Source organism: Penicillium samsonianum (genome assembly GCF_028829775.1).
Source record: "Penicillium samsonianum strain IBT 33392 chromosome Unknown utg000003l_segment0_segment0, whole genome shotgun sequence".
NCBI lineage: Eukaryota > Fungi > Ascomycota > Eurotiomycetes > Eurotiales > Aspergillaceae > Penicillium > Penicillium samsonianum.
In genome coordinates this window covers 3,999,578-4,020,882 of record NW_026643261.1, presented here as the reverse complement: position 1 = coordinate 4,020,882, position 21,305 = coordinate 3,999,578, and the positions used below count along the sequence as shown (strand labels likewise).

The 21,305-nt window shown below is 47.8% G+C and overlaps 5 protein-coding genes across 5 annotated transcripts; 3 read left to right on the top strand and 2 right to left on the bottom strand.

The window, feature by feature from the left end:
* Positions 1–10,146: 10,146 nt before the first annotated feature.
* On the top strand, positions 10,147–12,094 carry N7471_005125 (uncharacterized protein; the record flags this gene model as incomplete). The annotated part of the gene is made up of 3 exons (XM_057277844.1): positions 10,147–10,581; positions 10,644–10,917; positions 10,983–12,094. The coding sequence occupies 3 exons, from the start codon at positions 10,147–10,149 to the stop codon at positions 12,092–12,094; spliced, it is 1,821 nt and encodes a 606-aa protein (XP_057137454.1).
* A 117-nt stretch (positions 12,095–12,211) lies between these two features.
* N7471_005124 (uncharacterized protein) lies at positions 12,212–12,409 on the bottom strand (the record flags this gene model as incomplete). The annotated part of the gene is made up of 1 exon (XM_057277843.1): positions 12,212–12,409. The coding sequence occupies one exon, from the start codon at positions 12,407–12,409 to the stop codon at positions 12,212–12,214; it is 198 nt and encodes a 65-aa protein (XP_057137453.1).
* Positions 12,410–12,910: 501 nt separating this feature from the next.
* N7471_005123 (mitochondrial 54S ribosomal protein uL15m) lies at positions 12,911–13,919 on the top strand (the record flags this gene model as incomplete). The annotated part of the gene is made up of 2 exons (XM_057277842.1): positions 12,911–13,227; positions 13,304–13,919. The coding sequence occupies 2 exons, from the start codon at positions 12,911–12,913 to the stop codon at positions 13,917–13,919; spliced, it is 933 nt and encodes a 310-aa protein (XP_057137452.1).
* A 1,340-nt stretch (positions 13,920–15,259) lies between these two features.
* On the bottom strand, positions 15,260–17,254 carry N7471_005122 (serine/threonine-protein kinase; the record flags this gene model as incomplete). Its single annotated transcript, XM_057277841.1, has 1 exon — positions 15,260–17,254. The coding sequence occupies one exon, from the start codon at positions 17,252–17,254 to the stop codon at positions 15,260–15,262; it is 1,995 nt and encodes a 664-aa protein (XP_057137451.1).
* Positions 17,255–18,403: 1,149 nt separating this feature from the next.
* On the top strand, positions 18,404–20,881 carry N7471_005121 (SH3 domain-containing protein; the record flags this gene model as incomplete). The annotated part of the gene is made up of 5 exons (XM_057277840.1): positions 18,404–18,431; positions 18,501–18,839; positions 18,895–19,488; positions 19,549–19,706; positions 19,763–20,881. 5 exons carry the CDS (start codon positions 18,404–18,406, stop codon positions 20,879–20,881), a joined length of 2,238 nt encoding a protein of 745 aa, XP_057137450.1.
* Positions 20,882–21,305: the final 424 nt, after the last annotated feature.

Here is a 21,305-nt window from a genome sequence, read left to right as displayed (position 1 = left end):
ACATTGGTCATAACATACATCCATGGATATGTACATTCATAGTAAAACCCGTAATTATTTACCGGCAAAGCTATAATAACCGCTTAAGTGCTTAATATCACAAGCCAAAATCAAAATAAAAAAAGAAAAAGGGAAAATAATAATCAAAATAAAAATTGGAGAACTGAGGGGACAAGGAATCTCCCGGTGAGGAGAAAAATTAACCGGGGAACTTCAAACTCGGTCTATCGGTCAATGTTTTGGGGTAAAAATTATACAACTTTGATATTCAATCTTTGAACTCCGAATTGATATTCCAATTGATATCTGACAATAAACCCCCCATCACTATATTTCCCCTTTCCTCCCCACCCCAAAATCCCCAAGCCCTACGATATTCTCCGACCCTCAACCGGTATTACCCGCATATCTATTCCGCATAATTTTGCTCTCTCTATACAATATAGGTTCTAAATAAATATGGTACATCTCTGACGTTACCCGCGCTAGAGCTTTCTCTGGCAAAATCCGGGGAAGTTCGAAGCTCCACTTTCATCACTGGTCCGGTTTCTCCCATCTAACCTTACAAATCCCGATGGGCCTGACTACACATCATAGGAAACGTCGGCCAAAATCGGCCTGTCATCGTCTTTTGGAGCTTAGTTGTACTCGTGATGTGCTCAGTCGGCAGCACTCCCGGTCTTTATCGTGTCAATTGGAATTTGTATTGTGTGACCGACACTTGCACGCCATCTAATACCCGCTGATACTTGTTTATTGCGGAGCTGATACCAGCTCCGATATGACGCATCATAGAAAGGGAATCTCCTCAAGCCTTGGCGCTTCAGAGGTAAGTATAAGTGAGATCAAGAAAACTATTCAGAGGTCATGTCAACATCAGATGTCCTTTTCATAGTGCAAGCCAATATGACAAGTCGAAGCATTAATTCAGGGGCTTCCTTTTCATTGGTCAATCCAATGTTTGCAGCAAATAATATCTCGTTCATGCTCACATCACCGCAAGGCACACGAGAGGTCTGAGGGATCTCAAAGGCTGCCATATGACCTCAGATCCCTAGAGTGTCAGCAAAGCAGGTATTACGTATAGGCCAGTATATCAACCGAGACATCATGATCCGATGTGACAGACCCTTAGACTTCAAGAGCAATGCTAACTTTGCGATTAGAACAAAATAATATCATATCCAAACCCACAACGACGGGATATCGTCCGTGAGATCCGACGTCAGCATGAACACAAGACCAACAACCCCAATGACCAAAAGGCCGACTGGGTATGATATGATATGATATGCGTAGCACAATATATGATCCAACGAGGATCCCAAGCTCTTTTATAGAACACTAAGATAAGCAGTCCCGCGGCCCCCCGACCCAAACCAGAAAAGGAATCAATACATCTAAACCCACTCAAGAACTGCATTACAATCCTGGAAGCAATAGAAGAGCCTAGACAAGACAAATTCGATACGTATCTACGAGTGACAGCCCGGGTGAATTCCAAACATTACGGCGTTAATAAGTGCCCGCCGATCCGCGCACAGAGTATGCAAGTAAGCAGTGCTGGGAGCCTGTAACCAGCGAGTCTGTCTATTCAGTAGGCTGAAACCCTGCTTGACGAGTGTACAAGTGTGCTCTTATGCGGGTACGAGCATAATATCGCCCTTCAGCTAATTTTTTGCCCCGCCTTTGCTTGTCTACGCGTCCATCTGGATTGCATCTGGGTTAATTGGGTATATCGGGGTCTCCGTGTCGTACGAGGTATCATATCTCGTTGGAGCGTGTTGAATGTATGGGTATGCAGGATGCGGCTTAGATTGGTGTAGTATAGAATATCATGAGTTGTACTTCCTTTTTTCCATTGGCCCCGTCTGGTTGGATTAGACATCGCTTATGCTTCGGGTCTTCATGGGGTCCGTTTGTCTGTGTTACGGGGAAATATACATATAGCCGCACTGTGAGATGGGAATGTGGCCAGTTGCTTCATGAGATATTTCGGATCCGGGAAATGTGAAGTTCCATTATGGCTATGGCGAGGCCGAATTATGATGTTGGAGGTGCTGCTGTGGCTTAATGCCTGTATCTCTGGGCAAAATCTGGATGTAGAACGCGGTGCTATTCCATTAGGATTTCGCCTTGTCTGTCAGGTTGTTTCTGCCTTGCGTGCCTCTATCAACGTTAACTGGTTGGTTCGGTGGGTGCATTGGATGCACTTGGTTGATCGGAAAGTATTGCTGTCTTGAGTCTGTCGACAGAGAGCATTCATTGGTTGGAAGAAACAAGAAAAACAAGACATCAAATTAGAATGTCAGTTGAGATTAGAGTTGATATGAATGGGTATGGTCAATTATTCCCTTTCACAGATTCAGCGATCTGCAATCTCCGGCTTGAACGGGTCCGATAAGAGGATAGGTGTAGATATCAAAAAGAGGCGACCATTGCTTGAATTATCAAAAGCGACAAGACAGACTTCATCAGGTTTTCAGGGCCCAGAATGGCCATATCAACCGCATAGCCAAACTAGCCGAAAATACTCACCCATGAAGCTCTAGTTTCTTGCTTGGTTCCTCTCGAGTCGATTAGAAGGCCCAATTTGTGTAGCGGCATTGTGATCACAATAATGTAGAAGATAACTTCCACAAAATTGGAGATCACAGTTAGTTGCCTTGAAGAAATTGGTCTCCGCGTGCTGTTAATGGAGAGACATGCATATTCAAAGACGAATGCATCGGTTGGGCCTCCTCGCACTTTCGAAGCAAGGCTAGACCGCTATGCAACTTGCATAAAAATAGTCGGCTTGTAATAGCTAGTCATTGGCGTATTGTGGTTAGAAACTTAAATCAGAAACGAGGAACGGTATGCCATGGTGTGCATCCCGTTCGGGTCAGTCGCTTCCGATCCAGGCAAACGAAAAGAAACCCCAAAAGAAAGCTGTGAGCAGCCTGTCACCAGCAACCAGTAACCCCACTGAAGTCCAGGGAATAATCAAACCAGTTCCTGGACGGTTTCAGAAATAGCACGATTGAATAAACCTGTCACCTCAAAGATTTCGACGGCCAACAAAGAAACCTTGAAAGTTGATCGGATTTGGCCTCAACCCGCGATTACCGAAGAGAAGAAAAGTTGAAAAGAACACGAAGGGTGAGAGGGCGGTTACGCCAAAAGCACAAAACCGCCACTGGCCTGTGTTCCCTGGTCATGGCCATAACCATGTCTCAATGGCGTCTGCGTCGAAGGCCTTGAAAGGATACAGGCGTCGTCAGCCACCCACTCCGAGAGGTCAAAGATTTAGTTTCAACCGATATAGATTTGGAGATGCGAGGGATGATGATGATGATGGAGGGAATTCAAATGCGATTGGTTCTAGATCTTTAGATCTTCACGGGTATTTCTCGCCATTTACCTTGGAAGGTGCATCTGCAAAGGATCGAAAGACGGTCATTCGATCTGTGAGATATCGATGACTGTGACATACAACATATGTGCCATTCACCCACGGTGCTGTGCAGGCGGGGGTAGTCCACTGATCCACATAAAATCAAAAAGTGACAATGTGAAGTTTCCTAACCTTCAAAGGTTTCTTTTGCCGCGTATCCGTACTTTTTATTTTTCTCGAATTTCATCCTAGCACTGGTATTATTGCATATTTTCATTTCACATCTACCATATACAAGCGATTACTTTGTACAGTGCTACTGGCTGCAGATTGGAAACAAGCCCAGCTCGCCTCGGGACTGACTGTACCTGGCATTGCAACACATCTTGGACCGGGGAACAGGAGCCATTTCCCATAGGACGGCTTACTGAGTTGAAACAATTTTGTTATTTATTTTGGTTTATCTCATATCCCTTGAAAAAAATTATCCCAAAAAAAATAGTGAAAACAAGAAGTGGCTCCCGGATGTAGCGGAATATGTGATCTTGTGTACACTTTGTACTATGGTACTCGGTGGTAAGAGAAAGGGTGCAAGTCAGATTTTATTTGTACGCGTTGACTGCTCCACCATTCACAGCAAGCTAAGTGAAGATGTCAAGGCAGAATAATTTATTTCCATCGGATGCCGGGAGTGTAATGCGTTCCGACTGGGATCGTCGAGTCGTGACCGCTACGCATATTTTATTATTTATTATCGGAGCTCTAGACTCTCGAGACCGATGCCGCTCCATGTGTCCGGTATTATTAAGCCTCAAAAAACTAATCTTAGACGGTTTAGAGCGACTGAGACAAAGGCTACGTAATAGATCCTATGCTCCCCCACACTTTATGCATGTGTACCGAGGACATTATATGGAATCTGAACTCTGATTACTTCAACATAGTATATGTTGCAGTCTACAACATAGACGATAGAAGATAATACAACCTCGTCAGGGATAGACAACAGATTTTAATTTCTACACCGTCAGAACCGCATTGGTCGTTGATCACCCATGAGCCACCGAGCAGGGGGGCAAAAGGAGTATCGATTACCCCGATCAAGGCTCCATAGAGTCGACGGAGCGGTATATTCTCGAATCTGCCAAAGTCAAATCATAAGCGGAAGCAAACAAGTCTTTGATCTACTCCCAAAAAGTCAAGATTCAAGACCCTGTTAGTCTCAGTGCTAGCGCCAGAGCCCGAAACCAGCGTTTTGCTTTGTGAGGTGCTCAGGGCGCTATGCACAATCCAGACAAATTCCGAGATACGTCCTGGTCAAGCTAAAAGTCAAAAAGCCAAAGAAAACATAATGATGTCCGATTATTGCCCCCTCAACCTGCTCTGTCTTTGAAACTTTTCGAGCATGTGGGTTGTGTGGGCTCGTCCACCCCCTCTATGGAGTACCTCTGGCGTCTGGCCCCTGTCGCGCGGGGGGCTGAACCACGAAGTCTGGAATCGGAGATCAGCCTCAAAAGGCATCAACTGATAGCTCAAGATGACCCCATTCTGTCACACGGCCCTGTGTGTCCGAGCCCATTTGCATTTGCCCTTGACAAAGTGTGCACTTCCGGGGGTCAAGGTCAAAGGTCAGGTTGCTGCAGTCTGTCGGTGACTGCTCAGGAGAGACTAAATGGAGAAGGCAACCCTCTAGGTGGCGTGCAGTCAAGTAAAATGGATCTGATCATCGTGAGACTGCAGCGACAGAAATACCCATGGATCTGGGTGCCAAGCAGTCACCCACAGAACAACTTCAGGATATACCTCCGTACCGTATATCACATACAATATACTCCGTATAGAACGTTTCACTCCGGAATGCGACGTCATAGAGAAACTATCTAGATAATATTAACATTTTAGTGACAATCTATACGATGTAATTGAGTCCCAAATGACCAGATCTGCAATTTTGACTCCCCAATTAATTCCACTAACTTCCACCTCCAGGGCTGGGTTTTCGGTCGAGTAAGAATTACTCTAAAAGAAAAGATTCTTCCATCTTCGAACAGTTGAAGCGGCGATCCCCTCTGGAGATGTTTGCATGCCGTCTCCATCCCGGGAGTGGATCGAATGACGCTAGGAAGAGAAGATTAATTGCAGCAGCCTTATGATATTGAAATTGAAAACAGAATGCATATAGCCTCGGGCCCATAAAACCGCAGATAATCCGCAATGACATAGATAATTGTAACCAGTGTATTACAAGGTTGCGAGAACGGAGAAAATCCTAGATAGTGCATGCACCGATAGCGAAACCAGAATACTACGTGCGATGTTATGTGATATCGAGGCAATGATCTAGGGTTTCTACTCCGTATACTCCGTGCTGTTTAATATTTACCTTGCCCTTAGTACTTTATAGGAACCCGCAAGGATGGGAAACATGCAAGGAGCCGTGCTGGGTAAGAGGCACAGCAAGGTGGTTTAACACGGCGTTGAGAGCCCGAGTGTTTTTGCAAGGTGTAGACTTTAGGGGGCGATTTTTTTGCCTTGCGACTGACGCATAAGATCGGTTACCTGAAAGAAAAGAGAAAAAAAAAAGAAATTAAATGTCACAATATTCCAAGCAATTTAAAATTCCAGAGGAAGTAGATGCCGGGCGCAGAGAGGGCTTGTACCGGAATCCAAGCCCCGCCGTGTAATGATGAAGGAAGGTGTCAGGGTTAACGCGTAATTAATAGAGCCATAAAAACATCCTGGTTGTGATAGTCGAGACTGAGTACGGAATAAGCCGGTTATCTGTTGATTTGAATGGGTCACCATTATACTATAGATGAAGCTACTGTGTACGGAGTACGGAGTAGAGATTAATATAGGAGTGACTACAGCGTAAATTAGTGATCGGCTTCAGCTTTGCTAAGTTAGATCAGCCACTGGGCCCCAACCATTATTAACCAGGGTTAGATTCCAGATTGCGTGGGTTTCTCGTACGGAGCACATTGCCCGCAACTACCAAAGTGTACTGGAAACTTTGGATATTCACTTGTCGCCAATCAAGAGGCAACATTGAAGTGTGGTTCTGCGCAAAGTGCTGCGGAGACGTTCCCAAGTGCCCGTGACTGTGCATAGTAGGATTGGTACGGAGTACGTGATGGAGGTACTTCGGACATAAGGTCGAAGATGTGAGCTCGGATGATTTCCATGATAGGATGGGTTCCGCGTGCATCAAGTCGGCACACAGATGTCAGTAGACGATGCACCTTCGAATTTATGATTCTGCCAACGGGAATATCACCACCATAGCGGTCGCAGTCAACTGCATGCGCCAATGGTCGAGGGTACAACCTGTCCGAGAGTGACCATCGGTGGGATCCTGGCTATAACACAGGGGGGTGATATACTTCCAGACCTAATCCTTTCCGAGGACTTTTTTTGTCATTAAAAAAAGCAATTAAATATATATGAATTTTCCCACTCTTTCTGTACAATAATTTGAAGACCGAAAAAAAGGTCGAGAATAGCCTGACGGTGGCCAGGTGAACTCTGCAGGTAGTACTGTGCCGAGGAATCTCACCCGCGAAAGGCGATGGGTAAAACTTGTGGAGCTGTCGGGAATTGTGCACAAGTCGAAATGAAGTGCCGCAACCGGGATGGCAAGGTCAAGACTTCATTTTAGAAGACTCCAATTTTTTTTCTTTCTATTTACCAAAGAAAAGAGAAGATTACAAACGAATGTAGATCAAGGGGGAGACAAAGCGGCAAAGCTCCGAGTCAAACACCTTTGAAGCTGACTCCCAAGGCCCCAGGGCTTCTCTTTTGGTCTCTGTATGACTGTGACGAGTGAACACACCCTTGACCCAAAATAGTAAAAGACGGGGGTCACTCTAGTAATTCGCCAATCAGGAGTCACCTTTAGTCCAAAGCAACTTTGGAAAAAAATTAAACCATCGACAACAGCATGGATCGTCTAACAAGATGGAGCAGTATGACACAGTGGACTTTTTCCTTGTTCAAATCCACCTTTGTCTGGGGGTTCTAGAAACGAATCTTCCGTGGCGGTGGCTCAGAAAGAAAGTGGAGAGAGAGTAATTTCTTCCTTTCTTTTTTTATTATTTAATTTCGCCTGATCAACTATTTTTTTTTTGACGAAGGTCCACGATTTGGTGAGCCGACACCTGGTTCTCAGCTTGACCGTGGTTTTGCCACCAAAATAGCACACTTGGATCGTCCCTAGTCAACTTTGGAGGTTACCCAAGTTGCCTGGTTTCGGACGTAAACTGGTGGTGTGATAGACCGCAAGTGTCTCTTGTGTGAGAGTCCACCCGATGATCTTTCGGGGATGAAGGTTTCTGAAGATTCAAGTGGTTCAATACGTTGTATACTTTTTGTATGCGTCTAGGGGGAGACGTCTAGAGTCTACTAAATAGATGTATGCTCCGTGCTTACTGTTAAAGAAACATCTGGACAGACTACTTCCATGTCATGGTACCGGGATGTCAATCAACTCGGTAATTATTGTATAAGATACATAGTTTGCGAGTTAGGAGTGTGCACATTTCTGGGCACAATCACGGCTTTTTTTTTTCGAAGGGATGACCGTTGGGGCGCCACGAGTGGCCGATGGATTCCAATTTCACCAGCCGATCTGGGCCCGTTGCACTTTGGGCTTTCTAGCCTACTGCACTGGATCACAAGTGCAACTACATGCCACCTTACGTGAGGCTTGTCCCGTCTAGATAGGTCAAACAGTGGTTTGAGTGAAACAGCCAATTCTTCCCACTGGGGGCCAACAGTCCTGGTGGTAAATGCCACTCTAGACTCGGCTTAACACAGCGGCCTTTGGACCCGACATAAATACCGACAGAGGTACCAGTTGCAAGTACTTTGTACTAAGGTAGGTATGTGGTGACCTGTAGGAGGCAGCAAAATACCTTAGGAAGTCTAGTGCATAAAAGCCGGACGAATTAGACGACAGGATTTGTGCCCTCCGCCGAGGCTCCTGAACTATCAAATTGGTCCATCACTGGGATAGTATTGTAATTATGATGAGATCCCCCCCCCCCCCTGAATCATAAACAGGAAAGTCGTCCGGAACAGTGGGCTGCAGGGGAGACGCGGGATAAGACCAAGACTTCAGAACACGAAAAGACGCGAACATGCCAAATCACTACTTATCTCCGAACCCGTCCATAAATCCATAATATGGGAATGAACCAATGGCTGATTGGCAGCGGCTAACAAGTCGGGGAGTACACGAGCACGGATGTGATAAGAGGGAGCAAGCAGATATGAAAGGCCATGGACCGTGGACCGGTCGTACACGGGATAAATTAACACAAAAAAAGAAAAAGAAAAAGAGAGAAAGAGGAAAGAGAAATTTGGCCCACCTGAGACTTTTAGTGGACCATTCCTACAAATTACGGAGTACTGTGTATACGTGAATACTGTCATATTCTTCTCTCTGATTGGTCAAATTCTGAGTAATTTTGCCTTCTTACATAAGAATGCACCATTCTTACCGAGACTCCCGATCTTCCCTCTCTTTGGTCTTTTTGGTCTTTCTCCTAAACCAGGTAATTGATCTTCCATTCTCTTATTATTGGCTTCTTTTTTTTTTTACTCTTTTTTTTCTTTCCTCTTTTTTTTTTGGTTCATTCCTTTGCCTTTCCCAGTACCTCCGTACTCCGTACTCCGTACTGGTTGTACACCCGACTACCAGCCACCGTGCTCAAACCTCCATGGGCCCCGCGCTTCCCGGCAACCCCCCTTTAGCCCTTTTTTTCTTTCTTTGCAGGACGGAGGCGTACCTACATACATGCTTGCGCACCCTCACAGCCCTTCACCTCGCATAACACGGTTTGGTAATTTATTGACGCTAAAACCAACTTATTATTGGATCTGATATGGGTCTCAGGATTGAACCTCCCTCTCTTTTGATTTCAACTTGATTCCAACTTGATTGGGGTTTTACTTTTCTTTTTAAATATTTTTTTTTCTCCTTTTTTTTTTTGCTTTCACTAGTCCTACGCTATGTCTAGTCAACTTTTTGTCATTTTACTGCAAATGTGAGGCCGGGACCAGGTAAACATTCTGTGACCTACCCTTTTTAGTTGCATCCACTTGTTGACCACCCCGTGGCTCTGACATCAACCGGTATTTCCACTTGATTATTTTGTTACCTTGTTACCTTGTTACTTTATTGGATTATTATTTTCCAAATCTAGATTGACCAAACCCGGAACCCAAACGAGCCCAGAAAGGAGGATCAACCTGGACCTGCGTCCGGGTCAAACTCTGTGTATGGCCACTATTCGCTTTCTCCGGATGGGGTCTGTGGACTTGGTTAATGGAGATGATGCCTTGACTACAAATTTATTATTTTATTTTTGATTATTTTTCGATTTTCTTGTATTTTTTTTTTACTTTCCTCATCTCTAAGTGGAGTAGCCGGATCTCTCTGGTTTATCGCTGCTTTCCTTATATGGGCCTATCGTGGCTACTCTATATACATCATTGAGACTCCCTGTGAAAGGTCTATATTCACTTTTCCCTCACTTTGAATAAAACATCTCTGTTCGCCCTTTCCTCCTTGATTGCATTCCAATTGGGCAGGAAACTCATCACTTATTGTCTATTGCTTGGCTCTATTTGCACCTTTAATACAGAACATGGGTCACTGAAACTCCTCGGTTCTCTCCGCCGACGCCTTTATTTGCTTTGATCAAAAAAAAAAAAAAAAAATAAAACTCCATGTGTCGACCTCTCTGTTCACCACTCACTCTTTCCCTATGTCTTCCACTGTGGACTTCCATTCCTCCTTTTCGACACTGGGAGTTCCAACCATCGACCTGACTGAGGATCACCCGTTGAAGGCCCTTGAAAGCCAAACCTCGGGATCCTCTCGGACTGTTCCTATTCGGAACGGTCTACCAACCCCTCCTCACGATATGACCGGCGTCACCTACAATGCCATGCCACCTATCGTATATGGGGGGAAAACGAACGGGGTGCCCTCTCACCTTTACGGCCATTCTCGCCCCCAATTCGATTCCATTTCCTCCTCGATGATGGCCATGAAACCGCAAAGCCACACTGCGACTAAAGTAGCCCCTGCAACGGAACCAACTGCTCAGAAGAAGTCAACGGGTGGAACTGGATCGCAACTCCGCATTCCTTCATCTATCAACAACAGCAAGGGTAATCTGGCCGAGTTTGCAGCTCAGGTGAGAAATCCCGGGTCTACAGAAGTGATGCCACTGAGCTAACGTCTTTGTTTCATTTATAGATGACCTGTCTATTCTGGTTCGAAAAGACCTCGAAATTGCAAGCCATCGAAGACCGCCAACATCCCGTTCCTTCCCTGGTCGCCGAGGCCGCACCCACCGTCGGATTTCAGAAATGGGTTGCCACAATCCTCTCCACAACGCAAGTCAGCCAGAACGTCATTCTACTGGCCCTTCTCTTTATCTACCGCCTGAAGAAGTTCAACTCTGGGGTCAAGGGCAAGAAAGGCAGCGAATTCCGGTTGATGACGGTTGCGTTGATGCTCGGCAATAAATGTGAGTGTTCTTATCGGGTTCACCGCCCTTAACCTGATTGGACGAAGTAGCTGACTCATCTACAGACCTCGACGATAACACTTACACCAATAAGACGTGGGCTGAGGTATCGGGTATTGCGGTGCACGAGATTCACATTATGGAGGTCGAGTTTTTGAGCAACATTCGTTATGATCTGTTCTCCTCCGAGGCCGAATGGTCCCGGTGGCACACCAAGCTGGGACTCTTCGGGGACTACTTCAACCAGGCATCGATGCTACCCGTCGAGTCAGCCGCCATGCTCCGTGTTTCGCCTCCCCGCGTGCAATCGCTGTCGCCATTATCAAAGTTGCCGTCGCCTGGCACCGATGCCTTCCGACCCCAGTCACAGCCCAATTGGTATATGCCACCTAATGGATTGTCATACTCGCTGCCGCCACAACACATGGGCGGCGAGGCTGCGATGGGAGGCTCTCGGAAACGAAGCCGCGACGAGAACGATGAGCTTCACCCGACCAAGCGGCTTGCGCTGTCTTCCGCCACATCTGCTCCTTCGATGACGGACCCGGTGACTGCCATGAATGCGATGCCCACCCTGCCACCCGTCTTGACTCCCACTTCTGTCCCGGTGGCACCGATGAACGTTGCTCGTCTTCCACCTCCTCACCATCCGCCTCCCCTCCCAACCTCCTACCCCGCGCCTCAAACGCTCCCTCCCACAGCACCTTCCCACCTTCCAGCTATTATGCCTCCTATCTACAATCGGCCGGCGAACTGGCAGCAGATGCCTCCTCTCTCCGTGCCCCCGATGTCATCTAGCATGTACACCACCCCTTCACTGCCAGAACTAGGCCGGCACCACCAGAGTCCATTCGGCGTGTCTTCTGCCACCGTCTCGCCGGCTGGTTCAGCCTATTCCGTCCACACCCCGCAGACACACCTCTCTCCTTCCTTCTTCCTCGCCAACCGCAACTCGCCTTACCGGCCAGTGCGTTCCGTCAACACCTTGCTGATTCCACCTCCGTCAAGCTCTCTACAGCAGCAGCGCAATGTTCCGTTTGACCATATGCACTACCAGCCGCTTGGAAAGGGTCACACTTCTCGCAAGACCGGCCTGCTGCCCTACATCCAGCCTGACGCGTGGAACCAAGCTCCTTACCTACACCCTATCTACCCACCCACCGATTACTCCGGTTGAAGCATTCTGTGCCCCTGTTTTTACCACTCTCATCTCCTAAGTTTATGACTTCACCGCGCTACGACCCGTCACACGAGAAAAAATTATCTCATTCGCTGTACACCTTACTATCCCTTTCTATTGCTTGTCTTCCTTTTTCAACTGCACAGACTTCCTTATTTTCACGATTGTATCTGGCATATTTTCGGCGCTCCATTTTAGAAGGAAATCGGTTTTCGCCTCCCTGCAGACGAGATTAACCTCGGGGATGGCATCTGCGGCGTTATTCTTGACTGCAATTTCGCCCTTTTCCGTCGAATGTGCCTTGAAACACATCGGCAGTGTACTGCTCCTCTCGCATTTTGCATACATACGGCGTTTTACTCTGGCAGCCTTAGCTTTAGCTCTGCAGCATATGAATCTAGATTTACGAACTGGTATATTTTTCCTTGTAACCTTGATTGTATAATATTATTAGTGTTGTAATGAGGTAGCCATATACATAAACCAAAGGTTCGAGTTGAAGATATACAGTGACCCAGTTGTCCGACTGTCCGAATCCACACCGATACATGTAAATATATTTAAAAAAATGGAAAATAACAAACCCATATTTGATTCCTTCATCAAAATAGCGAATATCCTTGAAAAAAAAAAATGTACGAATGAGCAACACAGCCCTTGGTGCCCAGGTCAACCTTTGTACCATACTGTACATACATAGTTAGGGCCATCCCGGAGTCGGACCAAACATAACCCGCCCCGACAGAGATCTCGAAACTCACCACCAAACCTGCGAATCCAACACCAGCAAGCCTATAACCACAATCACACACCATGTCTCCCCGGCTGATGGGGCTGCCCAAACAGCTGGCACAATTTTCCGCCCGGCCCTTCCAACATGCCTCCCCACTCGCCTTCCTCCTCCCACAATCCCAGCAAACCCGCAACGCTTCCATCCTAGCCTCCCTCTCCGACAACCCGACTGCCTACAACAAGCGCATCCGTCGAGGCCGCGGTCCCGCCTCAGGCAAGGGTAAGACCTCCGGTCGCGGTCACAAGGGTCAAGGTCAGCACGGCAAAGTCCCAGCGGGCTTCAATGGTGGCCAGACAAAGGATATTATTGTACACGGCGAGCGCGGCGGCGTCAACATGTAAGTCGTCCTCCCCTTCTCAAAAACACCCCAACCCCCAAATGTACATCTCTAATCAATTCCTCTTCGGATCCAGCTTCTCCGTCGATATGGCAACCGTCAACCTCGACCGTCTCCAATACTGGATCGACCAAGGCCGCATCAACCCCAAACACCCGATCACAATGAAAGAGCTCTACAAGAGCGGGTGCATCAGCCGACCCATCGACGGCCTCAAGATCCTCGGCGACGGCGCGCAAGACCTGAAACAACCAATCCACGTCGTTGCCTCGCGCGTCTCCGCCTCCGCCATCGCGGCCATCGAAGGCGCCGGCGGCTCAGTGACTACCCGCTACTACACGCGGCCGTCGATCCGCCGTATCCTGGACGGCGAGACACACAGCTTCCTGTCTGCTGCGTGGGCGCGCGCTAGTGGCTCCGAGCAGCTTTACAAACTCGCCGGCGTTCGGCCTACGGCGGCTTGGATGAAGTGGACTACTGTGGTCAACAACCGGCAAATGAAGTACCGGCTGCCGGATCCGACGAAGCGTAAAGATATTGAGTATTACCGTGATCCTGCGCATCGGGGATATCTTTCGCATCTGCTTAAGCCGCTTGAGGGACCTAGTTTGTTCTTCCGCTCTTCCGAGGAGAGGAAGTCTACTGCTGGTGTTAAGAAGGAGAAGCTTCTGCCTGAGAATAGGCTTTGGTAGATTTGAATGGTTTGGGGAGAATCTCATACTTGATCCCCATTTGTTGGTTTGTTCGTTTGTTCGGCATTGTTTTTTATGGCTGGTTTAGACTGGTCTGCTGTATATGTATAAATATGTTCTGTTGGATATGTTAGGCTTTGCAAATTAGATGCTTCTCGGCCTTTTTTCTTCTTTTCTATTCTCCTAAGAGATCTTTCATTCTGCGGAATAGCCTATAAGCATCTCGAGGTTTACGCATTAAATACATCCCTGGTTATAGATGGAAAAGTCGTCTGTTCGTTTTATATTTTGTACCGCCTTCAGGGATTCTACCATCGAACGTGACTATGTAGTCCGTACCTTCAAATATAACATCGAGAAAAAAAAAATGGATGACTCCCCTCTTTCTTTAGCTACTCTGTTGAAGAATAGACATAATTAGTTACGAAATACAGAATATGTGCGGTGATCTAAATGTACGTCCGTTTGATGTCCTCCTACATACTAACCAGGTTTCTTCTATAGAATAGCTAAAACGGGGGAAAGATAGAAAAAGCAGATCCAAAGAAAATATCCGAGCGTTATCTTAAATACAAAGACGTCCCTAGTATTATCTAAGCCAGATATATCAGATTGTTGAAGTCCTTCATCGTCAAGGAGAGAGGCCGCATGAGCGGCCGACCATTCTTGTGAATTGCTGAACGGAATACATAGCTTAATTTTTGTGCCGTACTCAGGACAGGCCAGCCACCCGGACAGATATCTCGCCAAATTGAGTAGAGAAACGAAGCCAGATCAGTAAAGAGGAATCAAAGATCCGCAGATATAAAAGTACACCAGTAGAAGCAAATGATCAAGCTAAGTTGACCACACAAAACAAAGAACCGAAGTGACGAATGCTCATGCAACGTCCGACCAGATGGCAATAATAAGATGAAACGCCACGCTTGCTATAAAAATAAATCATAATCGTCCGTCTCGTGATGCCAAAGCCTAAGCCAGAACCAAACCCAATCCAAAAGAAAAAAGCAAAAATCAAGAATGCGCTGTGAGGGGGGATATTGAGAATAGATTGCGGAAAAGCGCAAAAAGAAGCGCAAAAAGAAAAGGCACAAGCTGGCAGTCTTGAGCCGAAGCAAGCCAAAGAAAGCAATAAAATAGAACAAAACAAAATGGAGGGATATCATAGTGATTTCAAAGGGCCCCGAGAGCATCGGCGCTTGTTGAGTCTTCAGCGCCGGAAAAGAGAGCCATCACATCGTGGGTGTAACGTTAAAACAATCTCATCTGTCCTGGGGTGCGAGTGCAAGGGCAAGATACAGGATTGCTAATCACCGAATGGAAGAAAAGATGAGCAAAGCTCAAAGTCTCCACACAGTATCGGGTGAGGGTTCAGCTGTCTCATGAACCTCTCGTAGCCAGGACGAAGCTAGTACATGGCGGATAGTCCAACGCTTGCTGGGGTCCATTTCGAGGCAGCCGCGGATCAAGTCGAGGGCATACTGGCGATCTTGGCGAAGGTGGCCGTCCACAGTGTCACCGAATACGGCATTACAATCCCAGGTGCCGCTGAGAATATTTGCTTGGATGCGAGGAGCGAAAGAGTCTTGGAAAGGCCGTGAGCCCACAATCACGCTATAGACGATAACGCCAAAGGCCCAGATGTCGACTGAAGGGTCAATGAGACCGTCTATTGATTGAAGCAGCTCGGGCGATGCGTATTCCAGACTACCCGCCACACTAGTACTGGATCCGGCAGGGCCCATTTGTTGAGGCGGCGGACGGTCAGCGGCATCCTCGTAGGGATCGGGAGAGTCGCCACCGGTGTCAATGGACATCCACTCCGCCATTCCGAAATCACACAGTACCAAGGTCGAAGATGTCGTGCCGTCAGCAGACTCAATAGGATCGAGCAAGCAGTTCTCTAGCTTGATGTCTCGGTGAACCACACGGGCGTCTTCGTGCAGGTAACGGATTGCACAGGCTAGTTGGTATGCATATTTCTTTGCTAATTGCGTATCTAGACCGGATCGATTTTGGCGGACTAGGTCGAAGAGAGTGCCACCAATAGCAAGTTTGGTGAAGCAAAACGTGGCGTAATCTGTTTCGTACACGGCATCGAGCGTCAATACATGTGGGTGGCTGAGGTACCGCCAAACTCGCACTTCGTGGTCGAACTCGGCTTGCACTTCGTCGTTTTCGTGCTCGCTTCGCCCTGTAATCTGCTTTTTCACGATCTTCACGGCAAGTCTTTTGGTTTCACCGTGCTTTTCGGCCTTATAGGCCTCTTTCACCGCACTGAAACCCCCAAATCCGATTTGCTTCCCGAGAACATAGTCGTCTCCAACCATCTGGCCTTCGTCATCAGGCTGGGGAGCAGGCTCTTCAAGGGTGTTCCACATGGAAAGAAACATACTGGCGGGCGACTTTCCACTCGAGTTAGTCGATCGTCTAGAACTTTGACGGGTGGAGATCCGAAGACTGCCGCTGCGATCGAGGGTAGAGCTGCGCTTGCTTCCGAAGGGTGTCGCGATCCCTCCTGACCAAGAGTTGCTGCGGTTTTCAGGCGATGCAAATGATCGAGTTGGCGACGGCACGCTTGGCGACGGTACGCAAACTGGCGACAACAACGTGTGGCTGGAGTAATCGGGAGGGGTTCGTACCTCGTCCGTGACCGGTGATACCGTCGACTGCGATGTCAGGGACGTCGGACGATCGAGCTCTGAGCCCGCGGTCGAGCCATTCTCAGATCTTGCAAAGGGCTGGGCTCGGGATTCCCCGGTCGGGAAACTCCGATCCAGAGATCGTTTGGGACTCCAGTTCGGGGACTGGTGGTTCGGTTCAACATGTTCATCATCTTGTGAAAGGGCATTCCGAAGTCCAGAGCTACGAGACTCAAATTTCTGTGGTGGACGGCTCTTCACATCTCCCATCGACAGTGGCTCTTCCAGTGGAATTTGGTTGCCGGAGTCCACAGAGACCGTCGGGTTGAAAGAGATCGAGGGTCGACGAGTTTGCAGATAGCTGTCGAGAGGGGACCCTTGCACGTCATCGGGCTTGTGTGGGAAGTTTTCGGCATCGTCTGCGTGATGCTGCTCGTTGTGGCGAGGGACGGAGATGGGAGGGGTCGCTGAGTGTAGATCACTTAACAAACTGCGGTCTTCATCAGTATCGTGGCGACGCGCATAATCATGAGATTGATTGGTGTGATCGCTCTCGATACCATCGCCCACTGTTGTCGCTTTCCTCCCAGCATTCTCATATGCCCACTTGGGCTTGTTCCGCTCATGAAAGTTTGTTTCAATCCTTAAACCTGCCAATCCACTTGCCAATCCGGCCCTCTCGCTATGTGCCATGCCCTAACAAGGAACACGAAGCGGAAATTTTCGTATTGTCAGCCTGTGATAGGCTTGCAGTAGGGTTATATAACCCTCTGCTTGGCTGTTTTGTTTCGGTATGCTTTGCGATGTTGAAGATGATTGTGATTGTGGGGTGATAGCGTCAAAAGTGGGGAAAGAACGTTTGAGATAGTGGTGATGTAAAGGAAGCCGTGATTGAGGAGGTTTTGAACCTTAAGATGCAAATAATAAAAATCGACATGAAACACGGTGGGTACAAACAAAGGTAGTAAGAGAGAAACTGAAAGTGAGGTATTCGTCAAGTAGTTCGGTCACTGAGAGGGGAAGGATAGCCGGGGAAACTCGGGTGATGACGATAATAACAAGTCACCTGATTAGCAGGTCACCTGACTAAAGGGCAGCCCTGGCCCTAATTCCCCTCGATGGTCAGAAATACAGCGGGAAATAGGCGCATGTAGGGTAATTATTATTACATATTGTCTTACTTCGATCTCCACAGTGTTTTGTAGTCTGTATAGAGTGCCGAAGAGATATTATTATTTATATTTAAACTGCCTGGAAAAAACCCCAAATATATATATACATAATAGCATAGTAAACATACAAAGGCCAATATACCATAGAAGCTCTGGCCAGTCGGCCATTATTGCGTGCCCGCATATCCATGGGTTCAGGGGTCAAGTCGTGGGTTTAACCGCGCGCAAGGGGCGCTTGTTTGGGAATACCTCCTTTTGGCTTTTGGAGATGTGAAAGGAGTTACTATTCAGACTCGACGTCGCCTTGGCAGACATCTCTTTGTTCCTTTTGTTTCTCCTTTTCTTTTTCTCCTTGTCGCTCTGGCAGTTATTTCTTTCTCCTTGTGTCGACCGTGCTGGACCGAAGTGCACACCAGCCCCCACTATTCTCATTCAAGGCACTGTCTCTCATTCAGACCAATTCGTCAAGTGCTCGCGACCCCGGTCGACTTTTTTTTTACTGTCTAGTATTCGTGTATTACTTGGTTACAGGAAATTTGGAGGCTCGCGCATTGCTTTTGTCCCGCGCTTGTCTTCAAACTTCCATACTCCTGGATCGCTAGTCACTCCTTGCGCTCACGACTTGTTTCAATCCAATTGCTCTTGATACCACACTCCTTTACACTGCAACATGACTAGGCCTCAGATGATCCGAGCTGGTAGGTCAAATATTTATGGGGCGCGAGGCCAATTGACTCGAAGTTGAAGGTGTTGACCGCCACCTCTAGATACCTTGGACCTTCAAGATCACGATACCCCTTCCGCCAAAGATCACACCAAACAACCCGAACATCCAGATCCTCTTGGGAGCGGCCGGCCTGCTCCCCATCAAGAACTTTCTATTCGCCATGCCGAACAAGATTCGCAAGCGGAGATAAACGGCGGACCGGGCAAAAATCACGAATACCGCGGTGACAAGGAGATGTACCGAGAACGAGATGACGAGGAAGACGATGAGGATGAAAATCACTACGACCATGAAGATGGTGACCTGGCGGACGGCGAAAGCGATGATATGATGGACGATGATATGGACAAAATCTCCAGTTCGCCCTCTATCGATGATGGTACGGACTCTTGGGGGTTATAGGCATTAATCGGGCATCAGCTGATGTTATACAGAGGATATCGATTTTGAGTTTGTATATGCGCTTCACAACTTCGTCGCTACGGTAGATGGGCAAGCAAATGCCGCAAAGGGTGATACTATGGTTCTTCTCGACGACAGCAACAGCTACTGGTGGCTTGTGCGCGTGGTGAAGGATGGCAGCATTGGTTACCTCCCTGCGGAACATATCGAAACACCAACCGAAAGGCTTGCCAGATTGAATAAACACAGAAACGTGGATCTGTCTGCGACCATGTTGGGCGACAATAACGAAAAGTCGAAGAATCCTCTGAAAAAGGCCATGCGCCGTCGGAATGCGAAGACCGTCAACTTCGGGGCCCCAACGTACATCGACGCCTCCGACGTCGACTACTCAACGGACGATGATTCCGAACACGGCGACTTTTTCAACGATGACGAGACTCTGGACGGAGAAGAGGAAGACGTGCAAGAGCAAGCTGAAGATATTGTCGTGGAACCTCTTAGGCCCAAAGCCCAGAAAGAAAACTCCGCAGAGCATGCCGATGCCAACGGTGCAGAGAAGCAAGATTTGCAGCGTTCAAGCTCTGATCGACGCCCATCTAGTGAAGAGTTCTTTGAGGCCGAAGGTAAACACACTCAACTCAACTGCTCTCGGATCGTATTTGGAACTCACTTTTACAAAGCAGAACCCACCGTCAGTAGATCCAGAAATGGCACTGTACGGAATACCGATTCCTTCTTCAAAGACGACACGGCCGAGCCCAAGAAGATTTCTCTCACACCAAATCTCCTGCGCGATATTCGCGATGAAAACGGCACAAACACCTTGGCTGAATGGAAAGAGGTATGTTTTCCATCGTGAGTTTATCCAAAGATCAGTTGGCTGACGTTTTGGTGCAGCCTCGTGGAAGCTTTGAATCCATCGAAAAGGGCTCTAACTCGCAAGACAAAATCAAAGAGAAAGAGGAGAAGAAGCGAAAAGACAAGAAACCTGGAATGCTCAGCGGGTTATTCAAACGCAAGAAGAGCAAAGATGACATTGACGACCCAGAGAGGTCTCCTGCAGAGTCAGCATTCCGCACATCACCCCAACCCAAGACCTCGATGGAGTCCATCTCATCGAAGTCTGTGTCCCCTGAACAACAGCGGCCCTCTAAGCCCCAGAAAAACTCGAACAACAAGCTACACAAGCAGCCCCCAGGAATCATGAAGGTTGATCCAGTCCTTGACCCTACGATGGCCGAGTTCGCTAGGGGCAACGAGGCCATTAACCAGAGTCAGGGCAGCAAGAGCATTCGACAGGTGCCGCTGCAAGAAGAAAGAGAAAGCAGCTACGAAGACTGTGGAATTGTGTTACAATCACCTATTAGCCAATCGAGTCCTTCCAAGGACCCTTTCGCTACTCCGCTCGAATCCATGGACCCCCTGGAGTCGCCTGTTGATCGACCATCTAGTGAAGCTCAATGGAGAGGACCCAATGATCCAGGCCGCACAACGGCTGGACCCTCGTCCGTTACATCTCCACCCCAGAAATCCGTCCCCACGCTGGTGGCTGGAGATGAGTCGGAGTCCCCTGTCAATATTTCTCCCGTGGAGGCTTATTCCCCTATGAGCGCACGCGGCTCAACGAATAATGCCTCTCCTCGAGAAGTACGCTCTCTCTCACCACCGTCTCCACCATCATCACCCGGACAGGACGTTAATTACCTCAAGGGTATCACGGCTGCTCCTGCCTCAGTGGGCACCCTTTCTGTGGACACCCCGACGTGGAGCGACTCCAGTCTACGATCATACATGGATGAAGAAAACGACATTCGCGACTTGTTTATTATTGTCCACGACAAATCAAATGTACCTCCCGCTGGCCCTGACCACCCCATCACCGGTCGCCTATTCAAGGAGGAAAGCAAGAGACTCAAGGAGATGAACAATCAGCTTGACGACATGCTTGTGAACTGGATGTCACAGCGGACTAACAGTTCGACCTCGACTCGTGGCATTCAGAGTCCACCAGTGTAATCAAGTGTGTATGAATCTTTTGAAACCAAAGCCATGTGTTGATAGGCGGTCCGCCTTGCATGGCGATGAAGGCCAGGATGTTTTTGAATGTGCTGGGCGCATCACTTTTGGCCGGTCCTTTCTTCACTTTTTTTCCTTTCCGTGTTGTATCTTGATGCCACTGCTTGCAAATTCTTGTTCTGCATTTTCCCATCGCCCCAGGGAGCGATGTGACCCTGAACGTCTTAACGGCCAGCTCTATTTACACCATGCTTTCCATCTTCTTCGATTTTCACTGGAATACCCCGACTCATCCGTGTTCATTTTTTTTCCTTTCACATCTTGTCATTCAAGGTTAATGGACTGTATCTCAATACAATATCAGTTGCCGAACATATTTTCCTAGAAAAAATAAAGAAATATTAGCAGACACACCCCCTCAAAT